The 22607-nt window shown below is 43.5% G+C and overlaps 2 protein-coding genes across 11 annotated transcripts in view; one reads left to right on the plus strand and one right to left on the minus strand.

Moving 5' to 3' along the window:
- Positions 1 to 2509, minus strand: part of LOC120373509 — a 45887-nt gene extending 43378 nt beyond the window's left edge. For 3 of the 10 annotated variants that reach the window (XM_039492054.1, XM_039492074.1, XM_039492063.1), the window contains exons 1-3: positions 2223 to 2509; positions 716 to 805; positions 176 to 241 (exon numbers count right to left, since the gene is read on the minus strand). In XM_039492054.1, the coding sequence (XP_039347988.1) occupies positions 176 to 241; positions 716 to 805; positions 2223 to 2323 (257 nt within the window). In that variant the 5' untranslated portion in view covers positions 2324 to 2509. The remainder of the gene's footprint in view (positions 1 to 175; positions 242 to 715; positions 806 to 2222) is intronic. The other 7 variants (XR_005585577.1, XM_039492102.1, XM_039492039.1 and 4 more) reach the window with 5 other exon arrangements.
- Positions 2510 to 2649: 140 nt separating this feature from the next.
- Positions 2650 to 21998, plus strand: LOC120373539 (heat shock 70 kDa protein 12A-like). Its single transcript, XM_039492118.1, has 4 exons — positions 2650 to 3023; positions 16060 to 16284; positions 17925 to 18096; positions 19925 to 21998. Exons 1-4 carry the CDS (start codon positions 2736 to 2738, stop codon positions 20971 to 20973), a joined length of 1734 nt encoding a protein of 577 aa, XP_039348052.1. The 5' UTR covers positions 2650 to 2735; the 3' UTR covers positions 20974 to 21998.
- Positions 21999 to 22607: the final 609 nt, after the last annotated feature.

Genomic DNA, 22607 nt, shown 5'->3' on the forward strand with positions numbered 1-22607 from the left:
TAGTCCAGTCACTAGCCATGTGGATATTTTAGTATCAACACCCACAAGCACTCGGTAAACTTGGTGAGGAGAAAACCACACTGAGAAATTTTCAAGACTTCTTTTGTACAGTAGATATTTAAGAAGGAATCACAATATTTTTCACTGTCATGGAGGCCTGAACCTCCTCACTTACCTGAGGCTTTCTTCCCAAAACTGTAGATGTGTCACCATACCTTCATATAGAGCATTCATTTCACTTCTGTCAGGCAGAGAATAATGAAAAGGAATTAGATTTAATAAAATATCCATAAAGTAATAACATCTGCACAAGCTAAAGCCCCTCCCAAAATTATTAGTCAGTCCTTCAGCAAAAACCCGAAACTGCCAAGACTTATATGGTTAAAAATATATCTGCTTCGGCTGGTGGCTTAGAGATCAGTGCTCTGCCCTGCCCTGTGGGAGATGTGTAATGACCTTAGCCACCCGCTCTCTGTCTCTTTTTCTAGGAGTCAGCACCAAGCAATGGTGCCTAGGCACAGCACTGAGCCCCTGGAGACAAGGAGGGCCACACATTGTCTCTCTAGGCAAAGAAGGGGCATCTCAATAAAGGGTAAGGAGGACAAATGACAAGAACGGTGCAAACCTCAGAGATCCATTAGGAACATGAAGAGTTGTTTGACGGCCCCAAGAGTAGTGGTACAAAATGGAATAAAATTTCATATCACCAACTTACCTAAGTTTGTCTTCCACAGATTTCACAAATTGTTCCATCTTGGTTCCACCCAAATTTGTGAGCTTGCCTTGTGGAGCCTCACTTTCACCTCTGTAGGGCAGAGACATATCGGGGATGACAATTAACTTATTAGAAGCCTTCCCATCATAAGAGCGGCAGCACCAACACCACCTTCTACCCAGTCTCCATGAAAGCAACTTGAGACTTCGCTATTTCTACTGATTTTTATGTGAAGAGTGCTAAGATACTACCATGATGGGTGGCAGGATAAAACCTTACAATAGGTTAATGATAGCAATAATCACTGGGGCAGGATGAACTGTGCAAGATAAAGTAAGAACTCACCAAACAAAACTCAAACTGAATCTAAAACCATTTCAGTTACGAAAAAAGTCTGTCTAGCTATTTTGCTTAAAGCAGATTTATTTTTGGTTAAAGACACTTTTTTTTTAATTTTGTAGAATTCCATTTAGGGATCGAGAAGAGAAGAATTAATTGGAACATATAAAGATATTTTTTCAGTTTCATGGATGTTTCTCTGTTTCCTGTTTCTTCCTAGGTCCAGAAATGCCAATATTGTTCTGGAAAGATTTCCAGCTCAGGTTTACAGGTTCAAAATGTTCCTGCAATTCAGTTAATGACTGAGCAAGGATCTGACATCCTTTTCTCCTGTATAAAGCATGAGGGAACCAGGGGCCAGTGGCAACCACAAGTCTATAATTCTCTTCTAGGGTTCAGAGGTAAACAAAACACAAGGATGAAACCAATGATACTTTTCATTGAGACTGTAGCTTCAACACCACCCCTGGCTTATGAACTACTTTTTAATATTAACGGAAGATGCAGTTCTCTGGCACTTCACTGGGTGTCACTGCTGTTGAAAACCTCTCTTTTAAAACTGAAACAGGATCTAAACTGTGCAGCTTGAGCTTGCTCCATCGTACAATGATTGGAGCCAAAACTCCAGAACCAAGACTTATAGTTTAGGGAAAGTCCAGCTTTGGAGACTACAGATGTATTTAAGACTTAATGCACAAACACATACCGGCCAAGCTTTTGCAGCTGAGCATGGGATGAGTCAGGATGCATGTGTGTGTGCCTGCGGGTGACCTCAAATGAGCAGAAAGGTCAAGTTCAGCAGTGGTCAGTGAAAAAGCAAACCCTGTTCTCCCCTTGCAGTATGTGCGGGAACAATCATTTTGCAGGGAAACCACTTTAAACAAAAATGGCAATTTTCCAAATGGGGCAAAATCAAGGCACTTTAAGGTTTCATATGGTAGAGGGCAGTGTAAATACAGAATCTTGTCATTTTGGTTTCAAATATGCGTTTTTCATCTTGGATGGAAATGTACAAATATTAGCAAACAAAAACACGTAGTCTCTGGCTGCAAACACTGATAGCAGGAAGAACTCTGCATGCAAGTTTCACGAGCACTTTTAAACAGAAACTTAGAGCTCCTATTAAACATGATATGATTACCCTCTGAGTTCCCACTACCCAACATACCTGCAGGTCTCTTTTGAAACCGTTGTTCTGTTACCTAGCTTCTTGCACTGTGAAACATCTGGTCGAGCTCCCCCGGGCTTACGGAAAGTGCTTCGGTCCATGCTTCTATTAAAATAGCAGATGTCTCTTCCAAACAGGAGGGGACAGGAGAGGGGATAAGTGGAAGCGGATCCACAGGAGTGTGGGGAAGAGCTCCAAGTATCAAGCACTTTCTTGCTTGCACAAACAAGCAGGAAAGGCAGCCCCCAACTAGGGCGTTGGTGCTTTCAAGATCCGTTGTAGCTCAAAACTGCAATTCAGTTAGGCTGACCCCTGCTTGGAGAATTTATGCAGAGAGCCCTGGCTCCCCACCCCCACACACCAGAAACTGCAGTAACCACCCAGCCAACTGAAAAGGAGGGGTAGGGTTTCATACCGCAGAGTTAACTGTAAAACTGTTTCACTTTAAGTAGTCTGTTCTAACAAGCTGTACAGGAGTCTCTCTCTCTCTCTCTCTCTCTCTCTCTCAAGTTTATGATCATGGCAAGCAAGTCCTTGTTCATTGTTGCCATTGATTTTGGCACGTCTTACAGTGGCTACTGCTTTTCTCTTGCGACATGCACGGATCAAATCCAGCAGATGTTCTGGGGACAGGCACATGGGCTCATGACTGTGAAGACCCCAACGTGCATCCTCTTCAATGAAAAGCGTGAGTTTAAGAAGTTTGGCTATGATGCCGTCATGAAGTACACCACGCTCCCCTCCAGTGAAGCTCACAAATGGTACTACTTCCACCACTTCAAGATGGAGCTGTACAACAAGGTAAATGCAATCTCTAGGTAAGCGCAGCCAATTCAGAAAAGAGCAGGGAACATGCATAATAAGGTTGTCACCTTTCTAAGAGTCGGTAACTGGACCACTGAGATGCCACCCCCTGCCTTGCCTCTTCCCCCAAAGGCGCTGCCCTGTCTCTTCCCCCAAGACCCCACCCCTTCACCATCTCATCCCGAAGCCCCTGCACGCCCTGTGCCACCATTAGCTGCCTGGCCCTAGAGGCCGCAGCAGCTGCTGCTGCTGTGCTGTCTCCTTCCTTCCACTTAGAGTTGCCAAAGATCAAAAAGAACCAGCCATCAGGGCTTGTCAAATGGTCCCTGGACACACAAGCCCGAACGTGGACTGTCCAGATGAAAACCGGATTGGTGGCAATCCTAGTGCTTAATGGACTAGACGGAGGGACTGATTTATGAGGGAGGATTAAGAAACGTGTAGGTTAGTTAAAGCAGTGGTTCTCAACCCCTGCTGGAAGTACGCAGAGGGGTACCATCAACCCATCTAGATAGTTGCCTAGTTTTACAAGAGGCTACATAAAAAGCACTAGCAAAGTCAGTACAAACTCAAATTTCATATAGGCAATGACTTGTTTATTCTGCTCTATGTGCTATATGCTGAAGTGCAAGTACAAGATTTATATTCCAATTGATTTTATAATTATATGGTTAAAAATGAAAAAGTAAAGAATTTTTCAGTAATATTGTGGCTGTGACACTTTTGTATTTTTATGTCTGATTTTATAAGCAAGTAGATTTTAAGTGAGGTGAAACTTGGGAGTACACAAAACAAATCAGACTCCTGAAAGGGGTACAGTAGCCTGGAAAGGTTGAGAGCCACGAGGTTAAAGGTAGCTTAATAAACTACCTAGAAGTATCTGTGAAGACCAAGGAGGGAGGAGAATTGCTTCAGGTGGCTCAAGAGCTAAAACTAAAGCCTGGTCTGTACTAGGAAATTGAGTCTTCACTGAAACACTTGCAGCAGATCCTCTTCTGAGCTAGTATTGAAAATATTTAAATGCTAATGTAGGCAGGACACAGACATTTTCAACATCATTTCTGAAAGCATGACTGAGACTTACCAACAGTTATTGTGAAAACAGGCCTGTACTGCAGCATTCTTTTTTTTTTTTTTTTAAGTATGAAGAATGGGTGAGAACTGAAGCCATGGAAGAGAGACATGGATTTCAGCTGAATCCCCTGTGTCTCTGCACATGTGCTGAGAACAGGGCAGGGCAATTTATGTAGAAGGACTCAGGGACACCTAGAGGAGAGGCAGTTACTAGACATGCTCAGTAGCTGTTTTGGAAGCTATACAGACATTTTCCGCTAAGGATAAGCAGTGCTACAGATTCCACATATTCACCATAGGAAAACTGAGCCAAGAAACGGAACTCAAAGGAAAGAGATTATAAATATGGGATGCAAATCTGGGGATTCAGCAGCTAATGATGCAGAACCAAGACATGTGTCTGCTGTGAAGGCTGCATCACAATACCTGCACCTCTTAGATACAGGGCCGACTCCAGACCCCAGCACACCAAGCGCATGCTTGGGGCGGCATGCCACGGGGGACGCTCTGCCGGTCCCCGGGAGGGCGGCAGGCAGCTCCGATGGACCTCCCGCAGGTGTGCATGCGGAGGGTCTGCTGGTCCCGCGGCTTCGGTGGAGAATCCACAGGGTCGCCTGCGGGAGGTCCACCGGAGCCGCGGGACCGGCGACTGGCAGAGCGCCCCCCGCGGCGTGCCGCCATGCTTGGGGCGGCGAAATCGCTAGAGCCGCCCCTGCTGAGATATGGGCTATAGATTCCTCTTCTTTCTAGAAAGTCAGATAGTCCACTGTTGGCTCAGAGACTGGAACTGCTGCTGGCTGTAAGAGCTTTAGAATATCCTCAGGAAATCAATGGTCCCAAGAGTTTGGAGGGGAATGGAAAGGAGGCCATTTTCCTCAGGCTTTGCAGAATCCAAGTGACAAAACATGTACATTAAAAGGCCACATCATAGAGCCTGAGAAATTATCTCTGTGTAGGGTGACCAGACAGCAAGTGTGAAAAATCGGGGCAGGGGGTGGACAGGAGGCTATATAAGAAAAAAAAGACCCAAAAATCGGGACTCTCTCTATAAAATCAAGACATCTGGTCACCCTAACTCTGTGAGAAGATTAGAGGTGAATGTATATGTATTTGTGTGCCGAAGTACAAAAGGGCATAAAATAGGCATACTGTCTGTTAAAACCTGGCACTGAATTTTATGTATGTAACAGCAACAAAGTGGGGAAGCCCAGGGCTGGCTCACAATATTTTGGCACCTGAGGCGAGAAGCTCAAATGATGCCCCCATGCCCCCTCGCTTGGGCTAAAACTTTGAAAGGTCTCAATTCTGCCTTCTTCCTGTTCTACTCCTCTCATGGTACTGCTCTACTACCTACCCCAATAAAGGAGAACTAACAACTTAAAATGCCTTGTTCAAAATTTTTAAGTAACACTTAACTTTCAAATGCCTGAACAGCAAACGTAACTTTTCTTGTCTGCATAGTAAACCTTGGAATTTTTATCTGTTTGAATAATCAAAGTGGTTCTTTCCGTGCCTTCTTGGTTGCAAAGATTTGAACTGCTTCCTGCTGAAGGTCCACAGTCTGGGCCAGCTCATGCTCTATTGAGATGGTTGCAAGGCCGACCAGCCTCTCCTGTGTCATTGTGGAGCATAGATGTGTTTTTATTAACTTCAGCTTGGAGAAGCTGCGTTCTCCACTGGCAACTGCTACAGGAAGTGTTAGAAGTATGCGCAGAGCAACAAAAGCATTTGGAAAGAGGGTGGTCATCTTATCTGTGCACATATATTCCAGAACAGCCTTTGGAGTTCATCCTGCTGAAATGTATCTTGAAAGGGCTTTCAGTTCATCCAGGAGAGGCTCCAGACACCAGCGCAGCAAGCTGGTGTAGGTCTTCTTCATTTATAGGGAGGAGTTTTGGAATATCATACAACATTCCAAATATACTGCTGTGTTCCTTGAGCTGCATGAAACGTTCTTCAACTGACTGTATTGCACAACCTAGTGTGAAAGTAGAATAAATTATATTGTAAAAATAAGAATGGATTAAAGAAATGTTGTATGTACCTTTAAGCAGAAATAAGAAATGTTGAAATACAGGTGCCAGGAAAAGAAACATTAGGCATAAACAATGGTGCTAATGGCAAAACATTAACAGAAGATGGGTAGTAGTTAGTAAGGGAATAAAATATGCATGCCTAGCCCAGGTAAACTTATCTGATTCTGCTCCCTTTGTTATCTTGTTAAGTTCTCATCCTTTTATCTGTATAAATAAGATAGTTTGTGTCTTGCATGGGGCTCACATTATCTGGGTGTTATTAGCAGAAGCGCTGTGCTAATAAAACAGAGTGGTCTGACAAACTGTGAGTCCTGAGTCTAACTTTGACAATTTGGAGGTTCCACCGAGATGGCAACCGTCTTCACTGGGGCTGTGTGATTCCTGACTGTTTTTGTAGGACGACCGTGGAAGCCGGCACCTGGGCATTTGGCCCGAGCGGTCCTCCACCAGAATGGAAAGGCACACGACCACAGTGAAGTCTACGCCATTGAACCTGTTGGTTCCCACTCTGTTCTGGTAGGGATCCCGGGATCTGACATCAGGAATCTGGTCAGGTAATTATTTCTGTGTTTTGTCCAGACTGAGGACTGTCCTGTCTCTGTGTCTATCCATTCTCCTGTGGAGTGTTTGAGTCTGGGTGCCATCTCCGTCCGGGGATCGGCCGACCAAGGGGTTCCTGTCCCCGCGGTCTGAGTGAGTGGAATCTGCACAATCGCAGCCGCACCACACTTTGGGTAAAAGCCTTGGTGTGAAAGCAAGGGCGATTGAGGCAGTAGCCTGTGGGCTCCTTTTGTGTGTTGCTCTGACGAACCCGAATTTCCTTCTTGTGCGATTGGTGTGTGAAGTCCTCCTGTATGGGTAACCAGACGTCTAAGTCAGGACAGTTCCCTAAACGAACGCCGGCTCATTTTATATATTTAGGATGGGTCCAGACTCCTGTAAGAAGGGTCCGGACTCCTGTAAATTTCTGGAAAAATGGTCTAGGCTAACTCAGGGGGATCCCAAAACTCAGTGGCCACTGTTAAAATCTTGGAACAAGACCGAGTGGACGTCTTAAATGACAAACTCGGCCAACCTAAAACTAAATTGGCTAAAGAAGAGGTTAATTGTTTCATTCAGTGGTGGGAAGAGGCAAATCGTAGCTGGACAAAATAAAAAAAAAACTCGCCTCTCTCAAATATTAAAATAATAAGTTGAAAGGTTTATTAAAAGCCTCCTCTCCCACCACCAGACCGAGCGCTCCCCTTTACCCCGTTCTCAAAAACCCACCCCGGATCGATCCAACCCCCTTAATACTCCCATCTCATTGTAAAAAGGACAAAAAGCAGGATCGGGCCCAGAAAAGCAGGTAAGCAACAGATAAAAAAAAAAAAACCTGAAAAACAGGTTGGAAGCCCTAAGGGCATAGTGTTGGCAGTAAGAAAAGCAGTAAGTGCAGGCATGAACCCCTGGAACAATACTTAAAATGGTGAAATCTGAGGTGATAAAGGTGTTATTTTGGGAGATAAACAAGTGATTTATGGAAAGAGAGTAAAAAGTTAACTCTACAAAGGCTGGAGAGAATTAAGCAGTTAAACTTTGTGAAAATGTTAAAAAGGACCATGTTAAAGAGAGAATTCTTGGTTTCTTTGCAGACATTCTGAAGGGAAAATGGGCCCTTTTCCAAAAGAATGCCTGTAAATAATCCAAATATATAGAGAGCTATATAAAAACAAAGCAGTGTAAAGGAATAGAAAATGTGTATGTATCTATTTGTCTGTCAAAATATGTAAAGTTCTAAGAAGCTAAACCAGCACATCTGGTTTGTAAAACTCCTGTTTTGTAGGTGTAAGATAAATTGGTTTTGTTTTTGTTTTTAATGCCACTAAAAATTCATTTGACTCTTAATTCAAAGTTGCAAAACTGACAGACCTTTTTGCAAGACACAGGTAATTAGTGTTGTTTGACTTTGGGATTTAGCATTTAACCCTTAAGGGGTAACTTGATTCTTTATAAAATTTAAAATGTTTTTTTAAATAAAAACCAAGTCATGGCTGCAATAGGGCAGTCAAAATCAGGAGAATAGGGAGAGATTCTGGAGTCTTTTTGTTTGGTTGGTTGTTGTTGTTGTTTTTTTGTAACAATAGCAGATAAGAGCTGTAGTGAAAGAATAAAAAAAAAGAATTTTAACAGTGCCCCTCTGAAGCAACAGCAGAGGTGAGATGCACAAACTCTGTAAGAAAAAAAAAAAAAGAAACAGTTACATCGTATGTAAAAATTGATATGGCTAATGTTTAAAAAAAAAAAAGTTGTAATATAGAAGGAATGTGCTTTTTCCCTAGGACATGTGCAGTGTATATTGTAAAAAGGGGTAAAAGAAATACAAATGAAATATGCTACTGAATTAAAATCCTATTAGGGCTTCAAAAAGGAGCCGCAATAGACTGTTTTCTTTTTCAGATCTCTGTGTGTTTTGTAAGCAGGAGTTGAAAGTGGAAAGAAATCAAAACTCTGGTGGAAGTTGATTGTGTCCCTTTTAAGACAGAGTCTCTGAGCTCTGCTGATGGCTTTGAATCCAAAAGCCAAGCCTATGTTGATGCAAATTACCTAACTGATAAAGGAAGGTGAAAACTGCCAGCACAAAAGAAATTGCCTAAATAAAAGACATGGTATAACAAGATCCCTTTAAGAGATTTGATGCTAAATGTTACTGTTAATATTAAACATTGAAATAAATTTAATGTTAGTAAGTACCCCTGTAACAACGTATAGTGTGTATGATTTTTGGAAAAATCCTTGGAGGTAATATGGTAATGATGCTTCTCAGCTATTACCTGTGAATAAACTTAAAACTTAACACAGCAGGAAAAACATTACAAACTTGGTCTGCTATATAAGAGGAAAAACTTGAGGTCCACCACCTCATGAATTTAATAACTAAACAGTGGAATACTTTTCCCATAACTCTTAAAAAGTAGAACCCATTAAAACCTGGCCTGCCTATAGAACAAAAAAAACACAGGAAAATATGGGGGTAATTCCTCTGTTTTGCCTGCAATCAGCCAGGGTATTTGTAAAAGAAAGGAATCTTTTAAGCGACAATCAATGCCACCCTGAAAGGGGTAGAAAAATGTTTTTTGTCTTTTAGAAAATCAGAAATGAAAGTTAAAAAAAAACATCCTGTGATAGCTATGGAATGTACTGAAATGCAGATATTTAGAACATAAGATGTTTTGGGTAATATCAGAAAATATTAAGGTTTTGATGCATCTCTTAAATCAAAGGAAAAGATTATTGTTTAATACCTATCAATATAACTGGATGCAGTATGTCTCCAGTACGGTAAGACAAAATTTGTTAAGTGAAGAAATTGTTGTTAAAATTGCACACCAACAGGCTCTGGAAGCAAAGATATGGAAAGTTAGCCCACTCCACAGATTGCACCTGGGATCCTTCTGGCTACCTCAGACCTCAAGCCAGTGGGCTGGGAGGAAGGGAAACTATTGGACACTAGAGGTTGTACCAAGTGGACTCCTCAAAAGTGGGTATGCTTATCCATGCCTGTTGCTCCAAAGCCCTGTAGTAAAGACACCTCACTAGGATCCTGTATGTGGGATAAAATTAATAATTAGACCAAAGTATTGTATAACGGGCAATGTGTGTGTTAATTCTTGGAAAGAAGTGTTTTAAAAGGATAAAAGTGTTAGCAACCCACCAGTAGACGAATGTACATGTAATGTAAGTACTGTGTTTACCAATAATCACATTTACTATTTGCCACAACCAAAAAGTCTCAGCTTACTGTAAGCACTGATTTAGCTGAGTTCTCTATCAGTCTTGGCATTGAATGGCAAACAGTTACCCATTATCTGTTTAAAAAGGTAACATAGTTCCTAAAAACAAACAAACAAAACAATGTGGGAAACAGAACCATTCATATTATCTGGATGGTCTCCCACAACTATTGGCATACTAATGTTACTACCCCTAATTGTTTTTAATTAAAATGTTTAAAATATGCTGGTAAATAAAACAAATGTATGCAAAGCTAAAGCCACAGGCCCAAATCACCTCCCAGTATTTTACTACATAAGAAGTGACACTGGCGATTGATAATCTTAGTGTCAAAAGGGGGATATGTAGGAGCTGGACTTTATAATGTATAATTTGATTTAGGAGCTGGACTTTATAATGTATAATTTGATTTCATCCTGCTAGCCACCCTTTTTGAATAGCAGAAAGAAATGACCCTCTGGGACTATAAAATTCTGTTTTCCCATATGCATTACAAATTGGGCCCTCTCTAAGGGCTTGGCTACACTTACAAATTTACAGGATTCTCTATTGTGTCTAAGGCCTGTGTCTCAATGTAAATTGTCTTGGTTATTCATTGTAAAACTTAGCAAGGTTTAATTTGCAATGCCTTTTTGCTCGATATAAAATACTACTGTTTGTATTCTCAATCTGTTTGTGTGAATGAGGAATGAATGCATCAGGAAAAGATAAGGTGTGAAGGCCATTGTTATAGCCAGAGTCAAGGAAAGAAGCAAAAAGACTTAAAGAGTATCAAAGAATCATCAGGCACTGCTTACTACCCAGACGGCTGTTAAACTGTCTGGCATCCGCAGCATGAATACATGCTTTGCCGTGTAAGAATGCACCACCCCCAGCGAACCAATCATCACCTCAGGACCACGCAGAGTCAATTTTGACTCCAGAAGATGACGTAGAGGAACAGCCTGCAATACCTTACAATCTACGTTCTCGAAAGGGTTGCCAGAAGCAGACGACTACCTAAAGCAAGGCCCAAGAAAAAGCAGTAGTGAGCCTAGCGCCTGCTGCCTGGTGGACATAAAACTGTGACTACAGTTCCCTCAGTTGAGGTTGTCAGAACCAGAAGGGCCCTGCCTCCAACATGTGGTGCCTGTTCCTCGGCTGTTGGTGTCTGAAGGTGTGGGGAGTCCACAATGACAATTCTTTTATCCAGCAGCAAGTGTGGATAGCTCAGACCCTTAATATTTCTAAATGCTGGGTCTGCAGCCACATCCCAGCCCACTGTCAAACTGATGTTCCTGTCCTGGCTATCCCACTCAATTCCCCAGACCTCACTGGAGGACCTCGTCCGTTTAATACAATATGGAACACCTGGGAAGAGACTATTGGCAGTTCCTTTAACCCACTTGGGGGAGTAATACACCGGGCAAAAAGGCTCCTGAGGTTAAAAGAAGTAGTTAAAATAATGGCAAATAAAACTGGAGAAAGTTTTAAGAGCCCTGGCCAAAGAAACAGGGGCGGTCCGACAGGTGGCCCTCCAAAAACCGTCAGGCATTGTACATAGTGCTGGCGGCCAAAGGAGGGACCTGTGCTCTCATTGGAAAACAATGTTGTGTGTTTATACCTGACGATACCAATGAGGTAATAGATCACGCTAGCCACTTAGAACAAATCGCATATCTTCCCCATGAAGAGCCGAGTTCTTTATGGAAGTGGCTAAGTAACCTGTTCAATTTCTCTGGCATAGGAAACTGGTTGTTTCAGGAAGCCCTGACTATCCTGTTTGGAATCCTAATAATTTTTGTATGTTTTCAGTTAGTCTCCTGTTGTACCCAAAATTGTGTAAGGGATGCTACTCAGGTAACTGCCCCAGAACAGAGTGCTAAAACAATAATTTTAAATATTGCTAATGAACAAAGAGATAAAAAAACGGTTAATATGTAAAACCCAGTAAAATTTTGGTCATGGCGTAAGCTTGACCAAAAGGAGGGATTGTGAAAGTAGAATAAATTATATTGTAAAAATAAGAATGGATTAAAGAAATGTTGTATGTACCTTTAAGCAGAAATAAGAAATGTTGAAATACAGGTGCCAGGAAAAGAAACATTAGGCATAAACAATGGTGCTAATGGCAAAACATTAACAGAAGATGGGTAGTAGTTAGTAAGGGAATAAAATATGCATGCCTAGCCCAGGTAAACTTATCTGATTCTGCTCCCTTTGTTATCTTGTTAAGTTCTCATCCTTTTATCTGTATAAATAAGATAGTTTGTGTCTTGCATGGGGCTCACATTATCTGGGTGTTATTAGCAGAAGCGCTGTGCTAATAAAACAGAGTGGTCTGACAAACTGTGAGTCCTGAGTCTAACTTTGACACTAGCACCTGGTTAAAGAATTCAACTTTGAATTGTTGTTTGGGGTCTCTGATGGGATTATCCCGTGCCTTGTGATCAAAATGTCTTCTCCTTCGGTGACTCTTGTATTCTTGAATGGGTGGGAAAATAGCTTCAATGTGAAGTTCCTCTGCTGTTCACTCTTCAGAATGTTTTGAAATCCCTCATCTGACCAGTAAGACTGTAGGTATGACTTTGCTTTGTCCAGTTGTTCCAGATATATCATGCAATATCAAGGCTGGAAGGGACCTCAGGAAGTCATCTAGTCCAACCCTCTGCTCAAAGCAGGACCAATCCCCAGACAGATTTTTGCCCCAGATCCTTAAATGGCCCCCTCAAGGATTGAACTCACAACCCTGGGTTTAGCAGGCTAATGGGAAGGTCAACACCTTGGAGTCTCTTGCTTACAACATTTATTTCAAACAGTATGTCATGCCACAACACTAAGCCACACAGAAATTTGAAGTTATGTATGTTTCTGGTGATTCCATTTCCCTCTGCCACTGTTCTCCCACAAACAGTTCCTGTCATAGCGTTATCCTCCATAATGGCAACTATGACATCATCTATCTTCCCAAATAGATGTCTGATAGGCTTTATCGCCTCGAACTCGACTTTCCCATCACTTGGAACTCGGTGGTTTCGGTGTCAGAGAGGATGTTTCCTGATGTTGCTTCAAAATTTGCCATCGAGGAGTCGATGCAGAGAAAAATATATAGATGCTTTGAATTACATTAAAAAATTCAGAAGCCTCACTAGAAGCGGATGCTGCATCACTGATCACCAAGTTCAATGATGATTCATGAGACAAAAAAAGCTCGAGGGTTTAACTCTTGGAACTGTGTCTGCACTCCTCTGTTCTTTCCTCTCATGTTGGTACCATTATCGTAGCCCTGACCTCTCATGTCAGCTATCGCAATTCCCGTATCTTCCAGCTTTTTAAGAAACACATTTGTCATACCAGCTTCTGTAGTATCATCAATGTCAATAAATTCTAGAAAATGCTCTCTGACAGTCACCATTGCAGGGACATTTTCACTAGGTTCTGTTGCTGTTACAAAATGCACCATCAGTATGGCTGATGTCAGGTGTGCAGTCCAGAATAACAGAGTGATATGTTGCTGACTTAAGATCTGCCACAATCTTCTGTTTGACTTTTGTATGATCTCATTTTGAATTGTTTTTCCAAGGTAGTGGTGTGTGTACATTTCTTGGGTGGTGACTCTTCTTAGATGCTCCTGGAATACAGCATCAAACTCAGCCATCAGCTCCACAATTTGAAGGAAGTTTCCATTGTTCCACATACAGCTGATCTGAAGTACCACATAGTGCTAGGTTTTGGGTAGCAAGCATTATCACAATGGCAATGAGCCGTTTCAGAACATTTTGCCAGTGAAGAGACTCTGATGCAATCTTCTCTTGATGCTGATCATCTATGGTGGCATTTAACCTTAGTCTCATCTCAAGCTCTTTCCACCTATGGAATGCTCTCTGGTGATTTGCTGCCTTCTCATGGCATGCCAGATTTCTAGCCAGATTTTTCCAGTCCTTTGTTCCTGTAGAACCCAATGTGGCTGGAACATTAGACTGGAAGAGTTTGCAACAAAAACAGTATGCAGCATTCTGGGTTTTTGAGTACATAAGCCTTGGCCTCTCTACTTTGTCACCATTGGGGATTTCATGCCTGTAATGTGTTGGATGAAAACTTCTATTTTCATTGTCTTTGGGGAACATGATGTTTTTCACTTGCTATGGCCCATGCAGTACAAGGAAATCCCTCAGGCTACTGCTCAAGTGGGTCCACAGTCCTGGATCATCTAGACTTAAGGAACTAAACTCAGCACCAGCTGTTTCTTGCGCCTCCACCACACTCTTCTCTGATCTACACTTTTCTTCAGGAATGTGCATGGTTACATCCATTTGACATGGAGATATGGATGCTGCAGTAGCTGCCAGGTCACAGGCACTCTGACTAACTGGAAGATCAGGCATCTCCTCACCACTCACATCCTCACTGGGGCCGGAAGGCTCACCATGAACATTTGTGTCTATGCACCTCAGGAGAGCTCCTTCCTGCTTAGATAGAAAACCTTCCTTTGCTTTCTTTCTTTTTCTGAATGCTGCCCCAGAGGGGTGTTTTCTTCTTTCACTCATGATTGCTGTTCTGTGCCAGCTATAGTGGCTCTCAATGCTCAGTTGAAGGGGACAAATAAGCAGGCTGGTAGCGGGGCCTGAGTGAGGGATGATATCAGCATCTTAAGGGCCTAACTGACTTCAGTTGATTGCCTGTTCTCCTCAAGTGGGTTCAGGGAAGCTGCAAGCTCCCTGAGAAGCTGCTGTTAATCAGCCCAGGCTCCTGGGGGTGCAAGAGAGGTATCATAGAACATCAGGGTTGGAAGGGACCTCAGGTGGTCATCCAGTCCAACCCCTGCTCAAAGCAGGACCAAACCCCTGACAGATATTTGCCCCAGATCCCTAAATGGCCCTTTCAAGGACTGAACTCACAACGGTGGGTGTAGCAGGCTAATATGCAAACCACTGAGCTATCCCTCCCCCTTGTATAGAAGAGGCTCCTCTTCCTCTCTCTCCCTGCAGCTCCTGCTGCTTTCTGTTATTCCCACTCACCTTTTCTCCTGCCTGCCTGTTATGTCTCTTGTGCCTTCCTTCCTCCAGCACAGCACTCCACCATCTCTGTGCATCTTGAGCAGAGAGAATACATATGCACCAGCAGCAGACACAATTTTCTACACTCTGGGTCCTAGTGGCGCCCCACCCCCACCTCACCCCAGTCTGGCACCTGAGGTGGCCGCCTCAGTTCGCCTCATGGTAAGGCCAACCCTGGGGAAGCCTGTATAAAGAACACCAATAGGTTTACTGCCTAACAGTTTTGTTTATGATGTTATTCAAAAATATGCATAATACAGGTTGCAAATGTTTGTGTATGTATTAAATGTGTGTTCACTAAGAACTAAATTGTATGCTGGTTCTCTCTCAGGCTGACTGGCAGCTGTTAAGGTGCTGTTCTCTTGCAGTGTTCTTTGGGAATTTTGTGGGGTGTGTATAAAATTAGTGTAAAGTTGCCTTCGGTGATTCAAGAGCATGAGTACCAACCTCAGGACAGACTGTCAGGAAGCAGGGCATAAACCCCAAACTGGCTGTGAGTTCTACACTTGGATTTCACCAGTCTATTTTAACTGACTGATTCAGCTATGTGTTTGTCAGTGTCCAGTTGAGACAGGGGGACTTTTGCATGAGCTGGCACCTGGTCTGCCAGCGTCACAGTTTGGTTGAGGGGAAATAGTTTGCTCTAATAGCCACATTAATATTTGACTTACGAAGTCATTCACAGATTTGAGGCAGCTGGCAGTCGTGGGCTTTTGGAACAGCTGCACCTCCTAGACTGAGAGTGCAGTGATCAATGCTCCACAGAGTTATTCTCCCTGCTTACTTAGATTGTAACATCTTGGGGGCAGGGACCATCATTTTGTTCTGTTTGCACAGTACTGATCACAAAGGGACCCTGGCCCATGACTACGGCTCTTGGGTGCTACTGTACCCCACTGATGAGTGTGTTACAGGTCCTCCTCTGCACCAATCCCCAGAAGCTGAGTGGTTACAGTCCCAGTTACAGAAACGCTGCTTTTGGCTCTGGAGGTCCCCAGTTCAATTCTCGGTGTGTTGGCCAAGCTGGCAGCAGGGAGGGGAACCTGCAACACACCCAGCCATGGGTTACGCTACCACAATACAAATAATTCATTGTTTTTTTCTCACTTCTAGAAAATCACTTCCAACATGGAACTGGAAGCAGATAATGGAAAGAAGTTTCCAGCCCTAAAAGTATTCTCAGAAAGTCTGCGGTACATGAAGGACCATGCTCTGAACACCATACGGGAGGCCTCATCCCAAACTGTCTATGACACTGAGGATGTCACCTGGGTCATTACTGTTCCAGCCATATGGGATGCTTCTGCCAGGCAGTTCATGCGACTGGCAGCTAAAGAGGTAAAGTGAGTAATAGCCTGATGGCTTCTGAGATTCTCTCTGGAATTTTCACTGCACAACAGTGTGGAAGAATCGTTCAACATTTAAACAAACCTTATTTTAAAACTTGCTCTGCCATGGAGTGGGCTGTGGTTGAAGACTTTTTTCTATGTTTGGTGTTCTCAACCTGGAGGTCACAGCTGCTCTGCCCTCTCTATCCTGCTAAATTAGAGGGGAATCCTGACTAGATCTTGCCTAGGCTGGAGAAGTGTTACAGTACAGAGCACTGTTTTGCTTGCTACACATTATACAAGAAGTGACAAAATTATCTACTGGCTGAAAGGCTTCTGTGAATGAGAATAGCATCTGCAGTGAGAGTAGTTGGAACAGAACTTACATGGACTATGGATCCTCATGTGTCATGGCATATACTAATGCTGGTTGGAATCAGGTAGAAATTCCCCTCTCAGCACACACACAGTTATAGTACTAAGTATCAGAGGGGTAGCCGTGTTAGTCTGGATCTGTAAAAGCAGTAAAGAGTCTTGTTGCACCTTATAGACTAACAGACGTATTGGAGCATGAGCTTTCGTGGGTGAATACCCACTTCGTCGGATGCATGTAGTGGAAATTTCCAGGGACAGGTGTGTATATATATATATATATATATATATATATATATATATATATATATATATATATATATATATATATATATATATATATATATATATATATATATATATATATGCAAGCAAGAAGCAGGCTAGAGATAATGAGGCTAGTTCAGTCAGGGAGGATGAGGCCCTCTTCTAGCAGTTGAGGTGTGAAAACCAAGGGAGCCACACCATCACCGGTTCATTCACCTGCACATCCACCAATGTAATATATGCCATCATATGCCAGCAATGCCCCTCTGCTATGTACATCGGCCAAACTGGACAGTCCCTACGGAAAAGGATAAATGGACACAAATCAGATATTAGGAATGGCAATATACAAAAACCTGTAGGAGAACACTTCAATCTCCCTGGACACACAATAGCAGATCTAAAGGTAGCCATCCTGCAGCAAAAAAACTTCAGGACCAGACTTCAAAGAGAAACTGCTGAGCTTCAATTCATCTGCAAATTTGACACCATCAGCTCAGGATTAAACAAAGACTGTGAATGGCTTGCCAACTACAAAAGCAGTTTCTCCTCCCTTGGTTTTCACACCTCAACTGCTAGAAGAGGGCCTCATCCTCCCTGATTGAACTAACCTCGTTATCTCTAGCCTGCTTCTTGCTTGCATATATATACCTGCCCCTGGAAATTTCCACTACATGCACCCGACAAAGTGGGTATTCACCCATGAAAGCTCATGCTCCAATACGTCTGTTAGTCTACAAGGTGCCACAAGACTCTTCTTTGCAGTAATAGTACTGCACATAAATTGTCCATGAGCGTGGGGTGGGGGTTTCACCTTCCTCTGGCTCATCTGGCTTTAGTCACAGCTGAGAGCAGACTAGATGGAACAGACCATTATTCCTGATAGGCCATCCCAGCGTTCCTGGGATTAGAAGAACCTGGCCAACATACTGTGCTCATGGTGCATCCAAGAGGTGGGAAGTCAGGATCCCATCACCACTCCTGTTATGATCACTTCTCTTCTGATTTTAGGCAGGACTCATCAGTGACATGTTTTCTGAGAAGCTCATCATCGCCTTAGAACCAGAAGCTGCCTCAGTCTGGTGCAAGCAGCTCCCACGAGAAGGGTTTGTGGCAGAGGGCGGTGATAAACAAAAGTTTCAAGAGTCACCTGGGACCCAGTATGTCGTCGTTGATTGTGGAGGTAACTTTCCCCCTTAAACAGGTATAATCTCTGCTACCTGCAGAGTTTGTGTATTCAGCAGCCACAGACCCTTCTCGCATAGAGAGCAAGGGACCGAGCTCTATACTGAACTCTGATCCCCCAGGCTGTGCTTGCTCTGGGTTCTTTAATTTCTACCTGAAAGAGCAGACACCTGAGGTTTTGTCTATATGTGGGGTGGGGAGTAGTCTATACTAAGTTGAGTTAGTGATGATTGAAAAAGTCTGGTACACGACAAAAACCCCTGCAGCGCACTAACTCCCTACTTATAGCACATTCTGGAGTCCTCTTTCAAAGTGTGCTAAGTTCAATGCAAATTGAGTTAGTTCGGTCCACAGTTCTGGGGTCAAGTTGACGAGATGTCTCCTCCGCTGTTTAAAAACTGATGCAGAGCCAGGATTAGCCCATTTGCTCCTGGATCCAAATATATCAGCATTGCTGCAATATTTGTCCAGCAGTCTTATAACATGCTTCAAGCAGCCATGGTGAGATCCTTGATCTCTTCATCATCTGGGGAGATGTGATGGTGCAGGCAGCTCTCGTGGCCAGCTATCACATCTGTCCAAGGAGATCTCAAAACACATGGCTGAAAAGGGTCACAACTGCATGCCTGGCAGTGCTGTACAAAAAGCAAATGACTAAGAAAAACGTACAGAGGAACCAGGGATGACAGAAGAAAGTCTGGCACTGCCCATTTGACCTGTTCATTTTAGGAGGAGCTGGACAGGATTTTAAGTTGGCTCGCCACTGCAGAAAGGGGGATGAAAGGAGAGCCCCTTTAAGAGCCGGATCCAAACCCCATTGAAGTCAACAGGATTCTGTTGTCTTCAGTTGACTTTGATCAGATCCTAGTGTGCAAGTTGCTGCTATCCGAGCCACACCACTCCACTGTACACTGCCCTGCTACGTCAGCAATGCGTATACACCCATTTCCTGTTGTGTAGCTTGAATCCATAACCTTCTGCTGTAGGAGCAAGAGTGCTGCCACACAGCTTCACAGTATTCACCCACGAAAGTTCATGCTCCAATACATCTGTTAGTCTGTAAGGTGCCACAGGACTCTTTGCTGCTATTACATCTTCTTTAGTTTCTTGCTGTTGTTTTGGCGTAACATGTGAACTTAGTGCTGATGACAGACTGACATCCCGGTGAGACAGAAGTTTGTGTTACATGCAGAACAAATTCAGTATGGACAGCAGCAGTGCAAGCTTCCTACAGACAACCTATGTTCAGCATTGTGCCCCAACTCAGCCAGAGAACATGGATATCACAAGATGTCAGTTTTCATACCTATTCAGTTCTGACATCTCAGCAGACTACCCAGAAGGGACTTAGCATCAACTGGGATGTGGATACTTGGCCACTAGGTACTAGACTGAGACCTACCAACTCATTTCCTGCCAGCATAAGAGCTCTCCTGCCAGCATAATTAACCACTCCCAACAAGTGCCGTTAGCTATGTTGGCAGAAAAGCCTCTCCTGCCGACATCATGCTGTCCCCACCAGCACTTTTGCCAGTGAAACTTATGTCAGACAGGGGATAGTTTTTTTTCACACCCCTGACTGACAAAAATTATACTGACAAAAGTGGTAGTGTAGACAAAGTCTAAGAATCCTTGCACATGGAAAGATTATAAACTAAAGAATGGGTAGCTCTGTATCCAATTTTCAGAGCACATTTGCCAATTGTGAGATTTTTTTGCTTTGTAAAGTTATGAACTCTTTAGAAAGCAGCCTTTTATTCAGCTGAGGTGAAAGCAATAACTTCTTTTTAAAAATTAACTAATTTTACTCATTTTGGGGGGCTTAGGTGGTACCATAGACATCACAGTACATGAAATCCACGAGAACCAATCCCTGAAAGAGTTACATAAGGCATCAGGAGGAGGATGGGGAGGCAACACAGTGGATGAAAATTTCAAAGAGTTCCTGAAGGAGATATTCAAAGATGGAGTATGGGAGGAATATGCACAGAATCACCCAGCGGAATGCCATCAAATGATGTACAACTTTGGCCTTCAGAAATGCTCTTCCAGCAGAGATGAGGTCTACATACATTGCTACCACAACCTAACAAAAGTGGCAGAATGCAAGCAAAAAGACATCTCCCTCTTCTTCAAGGGTGTGGAGGGAGCTCTGTGGTGCAATGGGACTATCATGATTACATATGAAAAAATGAAGAGCTTTTTTGCCTACAGTGTCAGACAAACCATTGACACCTTGCAGGAAATCCTCAGCAAGCCTGAGATGGCCAAGGTCCAATATATTTTACTGGTTGGGGGCTTTGCCTCCAGCATTATCCTGAGGGAGGAGATCTATCAGACCTTTAGGGAGCGGTATCATATCCTGTGTCCACTGGAAGCTCAGGCAGCTATTGCAAAGGGAGCCGTTTTATTTGGGCACAATTCACAAATTGTTGCCTTTAGAATCAGCGCTCTGACATATGGGGTAAAGATATCTCGGGCATTTGATATTGCTGTCCATGATATACAGAAAAAGAGAGTCTCCAAAGCTGATAATTATGTATATTGCACAGATCTCTTCAATAAGTTGGTGGGAATTGGGGATTTGGTAGAGGTAGATGAGGTTGCCAGTTATACTTTCACTCCCACAGAACCAGATCAAACAAGTGTGATTTTTAGTTTCTATTGCACAGAAAAGAAGGATGCAAAGTACGTAGATGAGGAAGGGCTGAAAATGCTCGGCTCCTGTACTGTGCCAACGCCAAACACAGAGCTGGGGAGAAACCGCCAACTGAGACTGGATATTAAATTTGGGCTAACGGAATTTAAAGCCACAGGTACTGATGTCACGTCTGGTGAAAGTCAGACGGTTATGATAGATTTTTTATCAGTTTAAAGATTGCACAGTTCAAGGACATGTAAGAAGAGCATCAGACTTGGATGATTCAAGGGACTATAAGGCTCAACTAGGAGAATATATGAGCTGTCACAATGGAATAGCCAAATGGACCATATAGTCCAGTAACTCACTTCCTGCCACATTAGAACAAACCAATAGTCTGTCTAGTCTGATGATCCTGCCTCTTCGCAAGTCACCCATTTAGTCTGATATTCTGCTATCTGCCATTCCTGATTGGCCCAACACAATTTGTCTAGTTCAGTATTCTGCCCCCTCCCATGCTAGATTAGACTAATGGTGCAATATCTAGTCCAGCATCCTGCATGCTACACTACTGGATCTGAACACAGTAGCCCAGGTAGTCCAGTATAATTACCTATATCCCTCTAGATCAGCTTTATCGCCATCTAGCCTGGTATCCTTTTTGCTGCCAGACCAAGCCAATGGTCTCTCTAGTCCAGTATTTTTCTTGCAGCTGTATTTTCTTAAGCTATTATCTTGTCAGACCTCATTTTCTAAAGACTAAGTTTAATTCTGCTTGCTGTGATTTTACTGTATTATGAAAAATATTCAAATATATGACTGTATTGTTTTAAAGATCAGAGAAAGTGTGAACACATAATATTTTGCAACAGTGAAATTATGTTTAAGCAATAATCGAATCGTAGGACTGGAAGGGATCTCGAAGTGTCATCTAGACCAGTCCCCTACACTCCTGGCAGGACTAAGTAGTATGTCAAATTAAATATCTTAAGTACTAACTAAATATAGGTATATTGAACAGGTTGAAAGACAAAAAACAAACTCTGAACCATCGTACATGGACAATTACAAAATGTTATGAATTTGGGGGCTTTTAGATACAAAATTGTGAGCGTGTAGTGATAATTTAACTACATCATTTAAGCAAATTGGCATCATTAATTGAATAGATATTAATGGGCAGATTGTACCACACAGCCCTGAATAATAATAATGCTGCAAACCCCCTTTGGGGAACAGGGGCGGCTCTACGTTTTTGGCCGCCCCAAGCAGTCATGCGCGGGAGGCGCCCCGGAGCCGCGGGAGCAGCGGACCTCCCGCGGGCATGACTGCAGAGGGACCGCTGGTCCCGCGTGGCTCGGCTGGACCTCCCGCGGCTGCGGACGGTTCGCGGGTCCGGCGGCTCCGCTTGAGCTGCGGGAGGTCCAGCCGAGCCGCGGGACAAGCGCCCCCTCCGCAGTCATGCCTGCGGCAGGTCCGGTTGTCCCGGGGCTCCGGTGGACCTCCCGCAGGCATGACTGCGGCAGGTCCGCCGGCCCAGCCTACCGCCCCCCCCCGGCCGCAGGGGACGCCCCTTAGATTTTGCCGCCCTAGGCACCAGCTTGTTTTGCTGGTGCCTAGAGCCGCCCCTGTTGGGGAACTAGCAGTCTCTGTTTAGGGGAGAACAGGGACTCAACTGTCTCAGGCTCCTCTATGCACAGGACAAGCAGTCTGGCTCTAATTAATCTGGTTACTAAGAAAGAGCTGCAAGGCTTTGATCCTGCTGACTGATCTGTGTGAGAAGACCCCCTACACCAGTTTATCTGAATAGGGCTTTGCATGGACAAAGGCTTTGCCTACACAGATCCATTGTAGAATCAGGGCCTAAT

This window comes from Mauremys reevesii, linkage group 1 (assembly GCF_016161935.1).
Source record: "Mauremys reevesii isolate NIE-2019 linkage group 1, ASM1616193v1, whole genome shotgun sequence".
In the NCBI taxonomy this organism is placed as follows: Eukaryota; Metazoa; Chordata; order Testudines; family Geoemydidae; genus Mauremys; species Mauremys reevesii.

Coding starts and splice junctions, on each gene's coding strand:
- LOC120373539 (XM_039492118.1), top strand. CDS start 2,736: ATGATCATGGCAAGCAAGTCCTTGTTCATTGTTGCCATTGATTTTGGC. Junction 16,285..17,924: donor TGCGACTGGCAGCTAAAGAG/GTAAAGTGAGTA, acceptor TTCTGATTTTAG/GCAGGACTCATCAGTGACAT. Junction 18,097..19,924: donor TGTCGTCGTTGATTGTGGAG/GTAACTTTCCCC, acceptor TGGGGGGCTTAG/GTGGTACCATAGACATCACA.